General features: G+C 49.5%; 2 protein-coding genes across 2 annotated transcripts; one reads left to right on the forward strand and one right to left on the reverse strand.

The window, feature by feature from the left end:
- Positions 1–2,695: 2,695 nt before the first annotated feature.
- On the reverse strand, positions 2,696–6,193 carry BC939DRAFT_416404 (DNA mismatch repair protein Msh4). The gene is made up of 10 exons (XM_051553008.1): positions 5,819–6,193; positions 5,674–5,736; positions 5,462–5,582; positions 4,011–5,373; positions 3,865–3,904; positions 3,619–3,781; positions 3,402–3,556; positions 3,228–3,309; positions 3,007–3,155; positions 2,696–2,890 (listed from the first exon to the last, which is right to left on the reverse strand). The coding sequence occupies exons 1-10, from the start codon at positions 6,170–6,172 to the stop codon at positions 2,744–2,746; spliced, it is 2,637 nt and encodes an 878-aa protein (XP_051407202.1). The 5' UTR covers positions 6,173–6,193; the 3' UTR covers positions 2,696–2,743.
- A 143-nt stretch (positions 6,194–6,336) lies between these two features.
- On the forward strand, positions 6,337–14,348 carry BC939DRAFT_466769 (uncharacterized protein). Its single transcript, XM_051557683.1, has 4 exons — positions 6,337–6,910; positions 7,213–8,272; positions 8,353–12,401; positions 12,462–14,348. Exons 1-4 carry the CDS (start codon positions 6,494–6,496, stop codon positions 14,055–14,057), a joined length of 7,122 nt encoding a protein of 2,373 aa, XP_051407203.1. The 5' UTR covers positions 6,337–6,493; the 3' UTR covers positions 14,058–14,348.
- Positions 14,349–14,510: the final 162 nt, after the last annotated feature.

Here is a 14,510-nt window from a genome sequence, read left to right on the forward strand (position 1 = left end):
TCCAGCAACCCGTGCGCATTGGCGACCTCCCAGTAAGTGGCATAAATCTCGCCGGCGCCTGGATTCGTGCAGAGATGATTGAAGTTGGTCGCTCTTCCGGCATGCAGGAGCAAAAGACGCAAGCAGTAACGATTGCGATCCACGCTGTTCGTAGAGTTTGGGGCCGCGTAGTGCAGTCGGTCGATGGGTAACGCATCTAAATCCAATGCGCTATGCCGGCGATTGTAAGCGGCAATTAAATCAGCGTGCCTGGCGAGAGGTATAAGCTCATCCCATAAAAAAAAAAAAAAAAAAAAGCCTGCCTTTCGAGCGTGTTCTGGGGCTCTCAGGACAGTCCTTGAAGGTGATTTTGGAGTAGCCAAATTGACCAAATTTACATGCTCGAGGTGCTTGGACAGGTCCAGCAGCAGGACTATAGATTCGATAAATTCGTGCCAAGTCAGCATGGAGACCAATGTCGATATAATAGGTAACAAAGGCGCACTTCACATACACTTGGCTGCACGCTGTGACCATGTTCTCGATAGTTAATGTACGAGGGATGCAGTGGTTGGGGAGGAGCAAAGGGAATGGCTTTGAGTGGTAAGGCTCAAGCAGCGAATGTGAAAGGGTGAAGGGGGTGTTTGGCAGTAGTGGATGTGGGAGGGAGTTTATTTTTGGCGAAGCGAAAATTGTGTTGGCATCAAGAAAGAGTATTGCAAAGGGCTATCGATCCATGAGTCATCGAGAACTTAACATCGTATGTTTATCAAAGAAATAGCACTGATTTATTAGATGTGTAAAATAGTCTTGACTAACCCGTCGAAGTCATCGAGGGGGATGCTCATGGAACCCTCTACTGGCTGCCTCACTTTGGGCTTGGGATCCCATGCAGTGACGGAATCATCCGTGAAGACGCTTTCGTCGATGTTCTCCAGGCCATCAAAGTCATCCGCAAGGATACTCACATTATCCTCCATTGGCTGCTTCACCCCGAGAGGCAATTCCCATTCTCAAGACTTGCATGTGTATCTGCACTTGGGCATGTAGTAAGGGGTTCAGAGTAGGATGGTGGTAGGTGGCGGTGATAGAGACGGACGGAGAGAGAGAGCGAATGAGAGAGAAAGACGGAGAAAATATGTTTATGAGGGAGAGAGTGGTCTATACGACATGGCAGAGCACCCTCTACCCAACTTTCTGGATAAGGAGCCTTGGAAAAGGTATGAATTAAGGTTAGAGTTACTACCTAATCCTTACAAGCTTGTTTTTTATTTACGCGTATAGAACATGAATCTCCTTCGTACTGCCTTTCCGTGCAGCCTCTCATCCTTCATTTGTACCTTTCTTCTTTCTTTTCCTCCTCCGCTGCATCGCGTCTTATCTTGGATCATCCATTATTCTTTTCCGCGCTGTCTCTGCCCTCTCGCAGGCTCTTCACGCACTTTATACAATCTTTTTTGTCTGTTCCTTCTATATCAGCAGCTCATGGGAAGGCATGCCTGAAGGATTGAGAGAATTCAGGTCCTTCTCGGGGCATGCGGGACCGTCAACATCGTCTGCTACTTGTACTAGCTGTGATAAACCTTCCCCTTGGCTTGATGTCTACTAACAAGCATCTGAGTTGTCATATTACTCACCCTGTCGGCGCCGGCATTGAGTGTCGTCAATATAGCCCGACTTCCAAAGAGAGCTAGCTGCAAGGGCGCAGCCCAATGTCCGAGTAGTTTTTTTGATGAGCTGATTTACGCCCGAGCTGCTTCAAGTGACGGGGTTGGGTGGATTAAAGATATACTGCTCCGAGATCCTGATCAAATCGTCGTGCGGACCTGAAATCATTATTGACTCCGTGCCATTGCCAATATCGCAGCCATTTTGCGGAAGGCTGGTTGAGCGGATCTTCCTTTGTTCGCATGTTATCTATAAAGGGCAACGTCTGTACGTGCGGCCGGTCTTTCGAGAGTTCTTGAGGCAGGCATCCTTGATCTGGTCAGGGGTCCCTCGATGCACTGCTGGCAAGGCTTAACGAAAATCGCCCCCAAAATTCGATGCTCTTGGCACCATATTGAATGTCCAGCTTCTGCATGATGTCGTGAAATGTGGCATCTACCTCTCGAAAGATATGTCGGTGGTGCATTGGTACCTCATTCCAAATGATAGCCTCTACTTCACGTTCGTCTTTATAGAAATGCCACCATCTGGCACTCTGTTAGAGACATATCAACAACTGGATTCTTCCCTTCCCACTTCAAAATATCAGCCTTTGCCGCTCCCTTGGGGAAGCATGGACAGCAGAGTCCCTCTTCTTTACAGTGATATCAGCCTTCTTGCGCTTGGCTCGAAATGCACAAACAGCCAGAAAGGGGATTTTCGACTAGCCACTCTCAAGGGTTGCACTTAATGAAGCGCTGAGGCCGTGGGATGCAAATGAAAGAAAGGAAGAGTGGTATGGGCATGTCCTAGACCAAGTATGCGCTGTGGTTATCATGACGCGACATGAGGGACATGGCGACATGACTTACCTCTTAGGGCAGCCATAGTATCTCCGTAGATAGTAGTTCTTCTGGGTCTTTTCGTACTTAAACCTAGGCACGTTGTAGGGTGTAAGTGGTGGCAGTGAGAGAGAAAATGAGAGAGCAAGAGAGAGAGAGAGAGAGCGAGCGAGAGGAAGAGCGATAGAGGGAGATCGAGTGTTTTTTTTTTTTTGGTATTTTTATTGATAATGATTGATGAGCACCAGCTGCAGTGGTCTGTTTTCTACTGTCATCTACTGATGGCCGAGCCCTGCGCTCGAACGACGGATAGCTAGCATCTGCGAAATGGCCTTCCCTTGTGCATCTCTGAGGGCAAGCACCAAGTCCTGTTGTGTCATTCCATTCGAACACTGCTGAATCACCACGACATTGTGAGCGATCTATGTATGCATCCAACGTTGGCGATAAGATAGATTGATTAATTTTCAACCAAAGTGCAGTCTAAATATGCCACACCCCCGTTTGGCACTCTATTGCAGCTCATGGTGATCAATACCTGTGCCAAGGCGCGTCGACGCGCAACCACCTTACTGTTCTCCGACTGGTGCCATGCATTCTCCTGCAGATATGTAAGTTTGATGGACACATGCTCTGCACGTGTGGTGATGTCCTCCGAAAGTTGAAGTGTCCTTGCCAGGGAAAGTCCTACAGTCAAGTCACTTAGTCCGATTTCTTTTTGCCTCGCCTTCCTTGAACTGCAAACCACGATATACTGACCATAATGAGTCTCCTCGGCAGATCCAGTTGAAAGACAGTACTTATATACGATACCAGACGTATCACGACCATCGCATTTCAACTGTAAAAAAAAAATGCGCATCAATCGATGATTTGGTAAGTGCATATTAGGCAGTACATGCCACTTGGGTTACAAGTACAATTTTTGCATACCTCAGTCTCCAGATGCAGGTTAATAACATTATGATACACAGTCAGACTGCTGGTCAGCTCATGAAAATGGGTTGCAAATAACACAAGAGCATGCGTGTGAATCAACTCTTCGCAGACAGCAAATGCGATCCCAAGGCCATCGTAGATGGACGTGCCTAGCAGATACAACACGAATAAAATTTATGGACATATATTATTTCGTGCGAATGAATTCGACGTTCAGGCAAGACTCCAGGGCACTTGCCTCGGCCCAGCTCGTCAATGACGACGAGGCTGTTCTTGTTGACGTTCTGTAGAATATATGCAGTTTCCTTCATCTCCATCATGAACGTCGACGCATTGAGTTCGATGCTGTCATCGTTGCAGATTCTACTAAACAGCTTTCATTGGCAGAAACGCGCGTCAAAACAGACTTGACAAGGCGCAGTGGGCCCCTAAAAATTATGCGCATCCGTTTTCGTACCCGGTGCATGATGCGAAACGCAGCGTATTCCGCTGGTACACTATCAGATAAAGCGCCAGCAAAAGATATTAATGACGCATTTAAATAAAGTATGGATACCATGCAGAAATTGCAAAGACAGAATAGCATTCGCCCAGCCAACCTACAAGCTGCCAATTTGAGCCATGACCGTTAAAAGTGCTACTTGTCTTAGATAGGTTGACTTGCCGCTCATGTTCGGTCCCGTAATGATTTGAAAAGTGTTGGCTGAACTAGCATAGGTGTCATTTGCTACGAATGGTGCAGAGTAAAGTTTCTCGATGATAGGATGTCGGCCTTGCTTGATAACAATCATGTCTGTGAACTCGGGCCGGACATAATTATTCACAGTAAGGATATATGCAAAGGACAGAAGCATGTCGATCATGGCAACGGCCTCTGACGCATTGTAAAGAGCTCCGATCTTGGATCGAATGCTACTGGAAAGATCACTGACTATTTTATCGGACATCAGATAAACCTCCGTCAAGGAATCGTTTATCTTGGCATTTTTTTTCATGAGTTCGAGCGTCGTGAAGATTAGGATCTTGTTTTTCTTGACAACATTGATAAATATCAGCGGGAGCATGCCGACCTCAAGCCGATCCACACTTGTCGAGAGGTAGTAGCCCATCGTCATACTGAACTGTACTTTAAGATTGATGTTGTACTCCTCGACGTATCGATTGACGGCCTCGAAAATGTCATTGATGGTTTCCTTGTATGTTTGACGTGCAACGTCGAGCAGTCCGTTACATCCTGCCTTAACAGCGAAACATCGCTGATTGCGCAACCCAACTGGCGTCTTTTCTTGCACCATGTTCTGCTCGATGACGCTGTCGATAAGGTCCCCTAACTTTCTGAGTCGGAAATCGGTCAGAAGCCGATGGACTGTCTTCAGGAGCCGGTTTTGGCATGAGTGCATGGCTTCCGCAACTTTCCTGATAGACTGTAGCGTATGCTTTAGGTTGATGATGTGGTTGATGCTCTGTTCGGAATGCTTGACACTGAGTTTAGCTGGGACTTGTATGAACGACGTTATGAGATGATCGACGTCTTTAATTGCCTTGAGCGAGGATCGAAGTGCATAAAAGGTATCCTCAGCCTGGGAGAGCTCTTGAACGCAATCCAAACGTGTGTTGATGGCTTTCTCGTCCGTGAGAGGCTGCAAAATATTAGAGCGAAGCAGCCTGGATCCCATGGGCGTCATGGTTGCATTCAGAATACCAAACAGCGTCTCTTTGTCGTTCCGGCTTGATAGGTTGATTGTGAGCTCGAGATTCCTAGCGGTGGCGCTGTCAACGATCATGCTCCCTTGACAGATCTGATATTTGAACAGGACAGTGTGGTTGAGAAAGGTGGCGTTCCGAGTTTCCTCAATATGGTGCATGACCGCGGCCGTTGCCGCCAAACAAAAATACTTTGTAGGGATATCAAGCAACAACGACGCCGAATCCTCCTTGATGATATACTTGTTGATGTACTGAAGCCCTATATTCATAGAAACAGCCGGTCAATTAAGGTTTTGGATGATACAATTTTGGTGGCAAAGGGCAAGTACGCAACTGAAGCTCTGTACCAACTGAATCGTTAAAGAGACGACGAGCGACTGGGATGATGATACTGGATGGAATATTTTCCTTAATAATATTAACCAGCTTTGAATTGACAGGATCCATAGCTGTATTCGGTACCAGGATCTAATAGGAAACTCCCAATGTCTCTGGTTAAACCTCAGCGTTGGCGTGATGCTTTTTGGTGGCGCGATTGATCCTGCAGCATCAAATGTACCTCAGAAGGCTCGTAGAGATTCAGTTTTTGCAGGGTTCTGACATACGTCTGCGAGTCTGCTATCTAGATGCGGAGCAAATTGTGAGATTTGTTGCTTCAGAATAAATGCTTAACAGATAACCGAACAAAGGAGTGATTAGGATACCTGACAAAGGATGACCTCGCTGGTTTTGAGGTCGCAGAAACACATTCCGACCTCTGCTCCTGCCCCTCGACCCTCGACGACTGCAACGACGAAGCTGTCTGTGGCCTTTGAGGAGATGCTTAGGCAGGAGCCCCTTGAGATACGCGAGGGAGCACCATAGGTTCTGCTGTTCTTGGTCTGAGATCGAGTACATACGCCTGAACGGGCGGATCGTCCGGAGAGAGAGCCAGTATTAGGAGGTGAGCAGGGTGTGGATGACAGGGAGCGGTTTTGATGATGATGCAGGAAAGGGCCCCGGTGCTCTTGAATATGCGGAGTGTATGGGGAAGAAAAGGATGATGGATTGGCAGACATTGGTAATGCACAATAAATAAGAAGAAAGAGAGGTAAAGAGAAGAGAAGGGGCAGCGAGGAATGTGTCCCTTTTTCCACTTCATTTTCGTGCCACCAAAAAGACAACGAGTCTTGTACCTGCCACTGCTATTGGCCAGGGCAACCTTCGCACACAACCCCCATTGAACAACTTTACACATCCTTTCTTTCTCATCCTTTCATCATTCCATTCTCCCATTCTCCCACCATATCTACACCCTTACATTCGCCCATTACATTCTCTTCCCCAGTCAGATTCTATTCTTCCCACACACTCAGCAGCAGCTGATCAAAGGACTTGTTATGGCATCCAGTTCACACCATGTATCCTCCCCAGACCTACCTGTCACTACCACCGCTTCACCTGCGCTTCCCAGGCTGACCCAGTCCCGTTCACCTCATCAACAACAGCAGCCCCAGCAGCCCCAGATCTCACCCTCTCTACGATCACCTGCGACCTATACCCGCACCATAGAGACGCCTTCCATCCTTGTACCCTCACCTTCTGCAACCCTCAAGACCGCCCCGAGAGTAGGCGTTCTTCCTCGGCCTGGAGGTGGCATGAGCCCTAGCACGCACGCAGCAGGGCAAAAACCCTCACTGAAGCATCACCAGCAACATCCACAAAGCTCGAAGGCTCAAAGGCTTCTATCATCGACGCAGCGATCCATGCCACAGCAACTTCAACAAAGTATGAACATGACAAGCGATTCTCCAAAGGTAAACAAGCTCAAACATTCAGGAAACAAAGGAACTGCTTCCTCTTTTGAAATGCTTTCTCTTCATGGCTTAATTGGTTCTCTTTGACCGTTGGCAATCTATATCTGGAGCAATACTGCTGCTCAATGCAATATTGAGTGTATCGTATGTGGATTTGGAAGTCGTGGTATCGTGGTACCTACTCAGCACATCCACGATCCCTCGTTTCTCTGTAATCATGAAACTGCATACTCTCCTTCTTTGTGGGATTGCCACACAAAAAAGAAGGCTGCTCATCGTTTCCTCTATATTCCATTCATTAGTCACAGTTGAGTGTGAGCCCGAGACTGCCGGTCGTTCAGGACAGTATACCGGCGCTGAGCGAAGAATCTGCACTAGGGCACGGGCGTGAACAGGGACAGAATCAGGGTCAGGGTCAAGGATCATCGCCAAGCATGGCCGCTGTCGGAACTGGCGTACCAATGGTCCCTTCGATGCCTTCACGGCCAGTTTTGCCGCCATCGGTGGCGACAACAGGATCATTTGTCATCGCACTCTCCTCATCAAACATATCTCACGCTGCTAACACCTCGACCCCTAAACCTCGCACCATACCCCCAACATTGCCACCAGCGAGGGCGCATGGGATTCATGCGCGTCCCTTAGTACGACCATCGTCAACTCTGCTATCGAATTCCCCAACAACCCGTGCAAGAGCGTCTTCCCACGCCTCAGAGTCTTTTCGTGCGACGCAGTTAGGCTTCGCCGGCGACAGTTTGATCAACACCACGCAGCCGCCTGTACCACGCGACTCAGTATACCCAGCTCCAGCGCTCCAGGCACCACAACAGGCACATCAGCCTAGACAGCGGCAGTCAGTGTCCTCTGTTCGATCTCCTGTGGATTCTGTAGGTCACTTCCGTCCTGCGCCTCCTCCTACACGTCATTCATCAAGTATTGTGATTCCCAGTATACGATCTCCAGTGACCGCCAGCTCTGTGCAACAGACAATAAGTGCTCCTACTGCGGAGTCAACGAGCGAGGACAGATCGAAAGATTCCACGACGCAGGAAACGTGCTCATATTCTAGCACCACAGATCTAGGTCTCGAGGAAGAGGAGGAAGAGGACGAAGAAGACGGCATTAAATACCTGGAAGGAGGAAAGCAGAAGAACTCGCTACAGAGGAAAGGCAGGAAGAGTTTAGAGAAGATGACAAGGTTATTGGCTGAGAAGAGGAAGAGGTCTCGACAACTGAAGACCTTGACATCCATGCCCTCAGAATCCTCTTCGGCATCGCCCTCAGCAGAAGCTTCCACAGCCATGAAAGCAGATATAACAGCACCGAAGCGACAGTCATTGTGGGCATCTCTCTTTGGAAACGGTACGCACTGCCTTTGGTATATGAAATAGCGAATGCTTACGCTGAATTGCAGGCTCTAATGCCTTCGTCCTTTATTGCAGGTAGCGCAGAGGCAAAGCCAGTCCTCTCTGATTCTCTCGTCAGGATCAACCAATCGACGCAGTCTTTGGTTTCTTTTACCAGCCATGACAAGGAGCAACAAGAAGTGGTGAGCAGCTCGTCTGAAATCAGTGCGCCCATCTCCCCGCGGTCAAAGGAGAGGTTATCTGAGCCCTCTGCCGATAGCGATGGTTCTGAAGAGTTGGCATCCTCGCCTAAACAATTTTCATCTGGAGAATCTATTGCAGAATCATCGACCGTTTCATCACCAGGCAGGGATGATATTCTTGAGGTCAATATCATTCGACATGAGCGGTCAAGGACTCTTCCAGGAATACTTCCTCAGTGGGATGGTAGTATCTTGAGGTCGCTCACCAGAGCTCTTAGTGCAAAGAAGACAGTGACGCCGCCACTGGAAAGCGACAGTAGTGATACCGATGTCACTGCTGAGACCGCCGCCGAGAATGACGGCACTGCCGCGGACGATGAGGATGGCGATGAGGATGCCGACGAGGATGCTGGCGAGAGCCTTGAAAGCGTCAATACTGGAAGTTTGTTATTTGAGCCACAACAGGTCGCCATGTCGGAATCCGCCAAGAGTATCTCGGAAGAAGCTCAGTCAGCATCGCTCAGTGCTCCAGCCAGGGCAGCATTATCCATACGCACCCATGTTCCACGAGAGAGAGTCCTGATTGCCGAGGCGCAGGTGCAGATAGGCGATGATATGGACGAAGACAATCCGTTTACAGATTCGCATGCGCTGACGATGACGTCTTCAGGCGTATATTTATCTGCCGTATCTAAGGACCAGCTATCAATTGCAAACACATCCGCAGGATCATCGCCCTCACCATCATTGTCGTCCCTGTCATACTTCACTGGGTCAGTGGCGTCTGGATCGACTTGGTCTCTACAAGGATCGCGACAATCTTTGATGAAGATGATTTTTAAATCAAGGACAGAAGCGGTACCTTCAGGAGGTGGAGAGGCGACTAGCGGTTCTGAATTATCCGCGGAATCTCTTTATCGCAAAGGCGAGGGCTCTCCAGGATCAGCAGGGCCTTCGACACCCTTGCAGTCGCCTCAAGTCGATCTATTTTCCGATTTCGAGTCGAACGCAGCCCTGGACACAGTTCTGGACGTCCAAAACACTGACGTGAAGCGTCGGTCCTTTGTCATCCCTGGCGCCTTTCCGGGTGGGGAGCGGGCTTCGGAGGAGACAGCGACAGAGTCAGAATCTGGATTCACGCAGTCATATGTTCCGATGTACACTGCCTCGGAGGGCGATTCTCTGGCAGTTGATCAGCCTGAGGAGCCGGCTCACTATCCTGACAAGGACATCAGTAGATGCTCGGATTTGAGGGAAGCGCAGCAGAATTATGGCAGTGACTCTAGTGAACATGAGGAGGAGATGATCAGCACCCAGCCTTCCAAGGGTTCATATGAGCGGGCGTCTTTTTTGCAGATGCAGCACTTGCCCCACTACAATCCTTCATCTTCAGCGTCTTCGCATCACTATCAACTGTCGTATTCGCAGGAGCTGACCAGTCCAGCAAGAATAGTCGCTAAGGCCAATGATGAGCAAATGGATCAGGAGTCTCTCCAGATTGGGGTATATAGGACTTCGGTGGCATCGTCACAAACTCCTACACGTATCTTAATGAAATCAAAGTCCCCAGCTCTGCACAAAACCAAGCAAGTGCCTGATAGCCAAACAAAGCGGGAACATCCATCGCCGTCGGTCCTTTTGATTGCTCAGACCTCAAAAGAATCGGCTTTTGACTCAGTATCTGTGTTCTCCGAGAACAGAGTATCTTCCGGGAGTCCCGCTATGCTTTCTCTCGCAAGTAGTAAGAGTGATATCTTAGGTACCCAGTCAACTAGCTCTCGTAATTCTGGAGCCACAGTCCCCGACAATTCGATCGACTACTGCCGCTACAAGGAGGAGGTGATCGACGTCATTGTAAAGAACCCCAAGCCGAACTGGAACCATGTGCAGGACTCAAAAGATTGGCGTCTGAAGGGTACGGCTAGAGCAATTTTTAATAAGGGCTCGGCAGCATCGTATGGCGCTGTTGAACCTCTTGTAGTGGATCTTGTCTCCTCAGGTTTGCGCTCCGTAGGACAAAACGTCTCATCACTGTCAACCTTCTCCTCCTCAGACATCGTTAAGCAGGGGACTATACCACATCCACAGCAAGCCGCCACGCAGGTGCCCCGCACTCATTCATCACAAGTCAGGACGAGTCCTCCACCACCCCCACCGCCGCGCAATACCAGGCGACCTCGTTCAAAGACACTGAGTCGACATGCGTCAATGGAAATCAGGCATCTCTCAGCCGAAATTGCGAAGGCGCAGCTTGCGAAAAGCGATGTAAATGCGACTGACACGACAGTGCCTAGTGGGGAGCAAAAGTTCCAGGGGAGTGACACCTCGGGCAGGCCGGATAAGGGGCACATTATGGAGGAGATGGGGTCTGAGCAAGCACGGAATTTCAACGAGGACTATCTTTACTTTCAAAACGACAAAACTCGACAGGACTTTCGATCCAATGCCATCATGTCGCAGGGGAGTGCGAGCAACTATGGTCAGACATATAGAAAGGATAATAGCGCTATCAACTCGTACTTGGAGCCTGTGGAACAGCAACCTCAATTGCAGCACCGACCGTCATCGACGCAGTACTACCCAAACCAGCAGCAGACAGGTACTTCAAACACCCTGGTGGCGACTTTACTGGAGCAGATTGCTTCCTTGCAGCAGCAACTGTTGCAACAGCAACAGCAACAGCAGAACTACCAATCTCTTGTCCAACTGAATGATGTGGAAGCTTTCGGATCCATCTCGACGGTACCAATGTCCATGATGGATCAGTCTGAAGGCATGACCATGAACAGTTACCTGCTTGGCAGTGGCCCTGTCAAATGTGTTACCCAGGACCAAGGCCAGCCAAAAGGACATTACGATGATCAGTCTGCGCAGTATATCAACCAACCTGGACAGGTCATGGAGAACGGTCAACACTCTCAGTATGACTATATCCAGTCATCTACGCAGCAGGTGGAAAACGACCTGTATCCGATTCAGCCCCAGCAGGAGGAGCCTCAGCTTCAGCCCCGACGCAACCATTTCTACGATGATGACCAACTGCAGTTGCTGCAACAGCAGCGCACTGAAAGAGTACGACAGCTCTCGGACGAGCACCTTATCCAAATGCCGCGCAACTCTGAAGAGTCGCTCCGAGGGTTTTATCAGCACCAGCAAGATCCGATGTTGGATATGCCCCAGGATCAGGGCTATGGCTTTCAGAATCCTGTTAGCGCTAACGATATCCAGACCACGTACGATCACGATGGGTACCAGAATCCATTCAATGACCAGCAGATGCAGGATCAGCTTCAGTATCAGCAGGGGTTGCTTCATGGACAGCCCATGACTTTTGGAGAAGGATACGACTTGATTCCCGCCCGAGATTCTACGGAGCATGGAGAGTTGAGGCTAATTGTTGACGACCGCCATATGGACGACTATTATAACCGCCATCAACACGGGAAAAATGAGGAAGTTCAGGAGCAGAAAGGGTTAACGCTACAGCAGCTCCGACAGCAGCATCAACACAACCAGCAGAATCAGCAGACCCAGATGCACAGCCAGCAGTATCGCCACTCAACAGATATCCACTACAGCAACCAGGGTAGCCAGGATGGCTATCAGCTTCTTGATGTTGCAACGACGAGACCTTTGTCGGGTGGAATTCTAAACACGAGTATGAGCCATGTAACCGGCATGGTTGCGGGGTCAGATTTCGGATATAGTACAGGAGCTCAATCATTGAACCCATTTGCACCTAATTACATGTCCCATGGGCAGCTACAGCAGAACAATGTGCGACGCCATCACTCGATGCATTATCCCCCACAGACTGCTGTTCTAACGTTGGGCACCCCTGAGCCTCAGCAGCAACAACAACAACAACAACAACAACAACAACAACAACAACAACAACAACAACAACAACAGTGGCAACAACAACAACAACAACAACAACAACAACAACAACAACAACAACAACAACAACAACAGCAGTGGCAACAACAACAACAACTACAGCAATTGCAGCAGTTGCAACAGCAGCAACAATCTTACTCAAATGTGCAGCTGGCACACCAGCCTCGGCCGCCGGTTTGGGCACCTCAGCACCTGACTTGCTTGCCATTCTCGTCCAATATGCATCGATGTCAGCTCTCAGACCTACAGCAAGAGATGCCTAATCTACCACCAGTGAAGGAGCTACTCTTGCTCTCATCGTCAACTTCAATTATGAACATGGGTGACTCACCTATGATCTCGTCATCCGGATTGGGTAGCTCTTCAGGATCGTCTTCGGCACCACTGTCGTTGCTCTCAAATGTTGTGCAGCAGGAAAAAGTCCGGATCGAGGGTAAGACGTCTTCGCAGAACGGTGCAGCAGGTTGGTCGGAGAGACCCTTTTCACCAGTTCTTCCAAAGGCCAAGGATGACCACCATTCAGCCATTAATAATTTGACGAGCCTCGCGGCGACAATGATGGCTTCATTGACACCAGAGGCTAAGACGGTTATGGAGATGTCTACAAGCGCACCAGATTCGCGTATGCAGACGAAGGAGCAGACGGAGAGGATTCGGAGACATTTTGATAGCTATCTTGCGGACCCAAAGCGGCGAAGCCGGCATTTAGATATGGAGGTGAATGACTCAAAGGATCAGATTGGATACGATGGTACGGATGATAGCCATAATGGATATGTCATTGACCGCGACGACCCTATGGATGCGACCTCGAACTCGGATTCGGAATCGGACTCGGAGGATGAGAACGAGAAGCAGGGTGTACTTATGAGTTGTACAGCGGATACGCTCTTAGCAACAGGCGCCAGTACGTTGGGTAGGAGCAAGACTATTGCCAGCACAGGGATTAGTTCCCGAGAATCGAAGGGATCTGCGCATCGGAATTCGACTCGTTTAGTTCCAAGCAACGGCAGCGGCAGCGGCAGCGGCACGAGTGGTGAGGAATATGACATATATCGGCCTGCGAAGGATATTTTGCTCCGACATCATTCGAGTTCTGGAAGTCTGCGGTCTGTGGCACGGCATGGCGACCAGAGGCGTTTGCCTCTAGAGAGCGAGCCTCAACTGAAGACTGATAAATATGAGACACCGGGTGTTCATGTGCAGCCGACAGGCCGTATTGGTGAGCATGGTGTTAGGGCCGGCATGGAGGTTGTAACTGGAAAGCAGCGGGTTTCACCGGCAATAGGGTTTGGAGTGACAGAACTGAGCTCGATATTGTTACCTCAACTACCATCTCAGCAGCAGCCTTCGCAGAGCCAACGACAGCCGCCACTACAGCAGCAACAGCAGCAACAGCAGTCTCGCAAAAACTTGCCGGTGCCGCCTGTAGCATTATCGCGCCCTCCTGTGAGTTACAAGGTCCCGGTGGGAAGTCCCCGTCTTGTGTCGATATCATCGGCATCTATGCTGACGACGACGAACGGGAAGACGGTGATGGATGAGGAAGGCGGTGACTGGGGGTTGACTGCACAGCCTCGACGGTATAACAGCGTGAAGCTCGGGATGACTGGAGTCACAGGCGCGACACGTCGTGCGATTGGACGGCCTGTTGAGCGGGGACATGGCATTGAGCGTGGACCTGAGGACTGTGTTTAGCCGTGCCTCATTATTGACAGTTGAATGCAGATCTTATCTTACCGTGAAAAACGTGCATTGCACTGTCTGCCCTCAATATGTGCATGCATTAGTCATATATCTACAACCCATAGTTAGGCATACGTATTTCAAAAACAGTGGTATGCCTATTCCATTCTCACGCATATTTGGGGATGTTGCGCTTTAACACCCCGATCCACCCCTATACCTCCCTCTACCTCCCTCCGTTAGCCTTTCGATTCAAAAGATAATGCGACAGAGCAGGGTATATTCTGTGCGCACGAATAAAAGATTTAATTTCAAATATCGGAAAGCCGATGCACAGCAGAAGCATGAAGCACAGCAGAAGCATGAAGCACAGCAGAAGCATGAAGCACGACTGAAGAAAGCCGCGAGCAAACAGGCGCGTCTAGGATAGCTCATCGATTCCATCCTCAATCATATCCGGGACAC

This window comes from Gamsiella multidivaricata, assembly GCF_025024155.1.
Source record: "Gamsiella multidivaricata strain RSA 2152 chromosome Unknown BC939scaffold_101, whole genome shotgun sequence".
In the NCBI taxonomy this organism is placed as follows: domain Eukaryota; kingdom Fungi; phylum Mortierellomycota; class Mortierellomycetes; order Mortierellales; family Mortierellaceae; genus Gamsiella; species Gamsiella multidivaricata.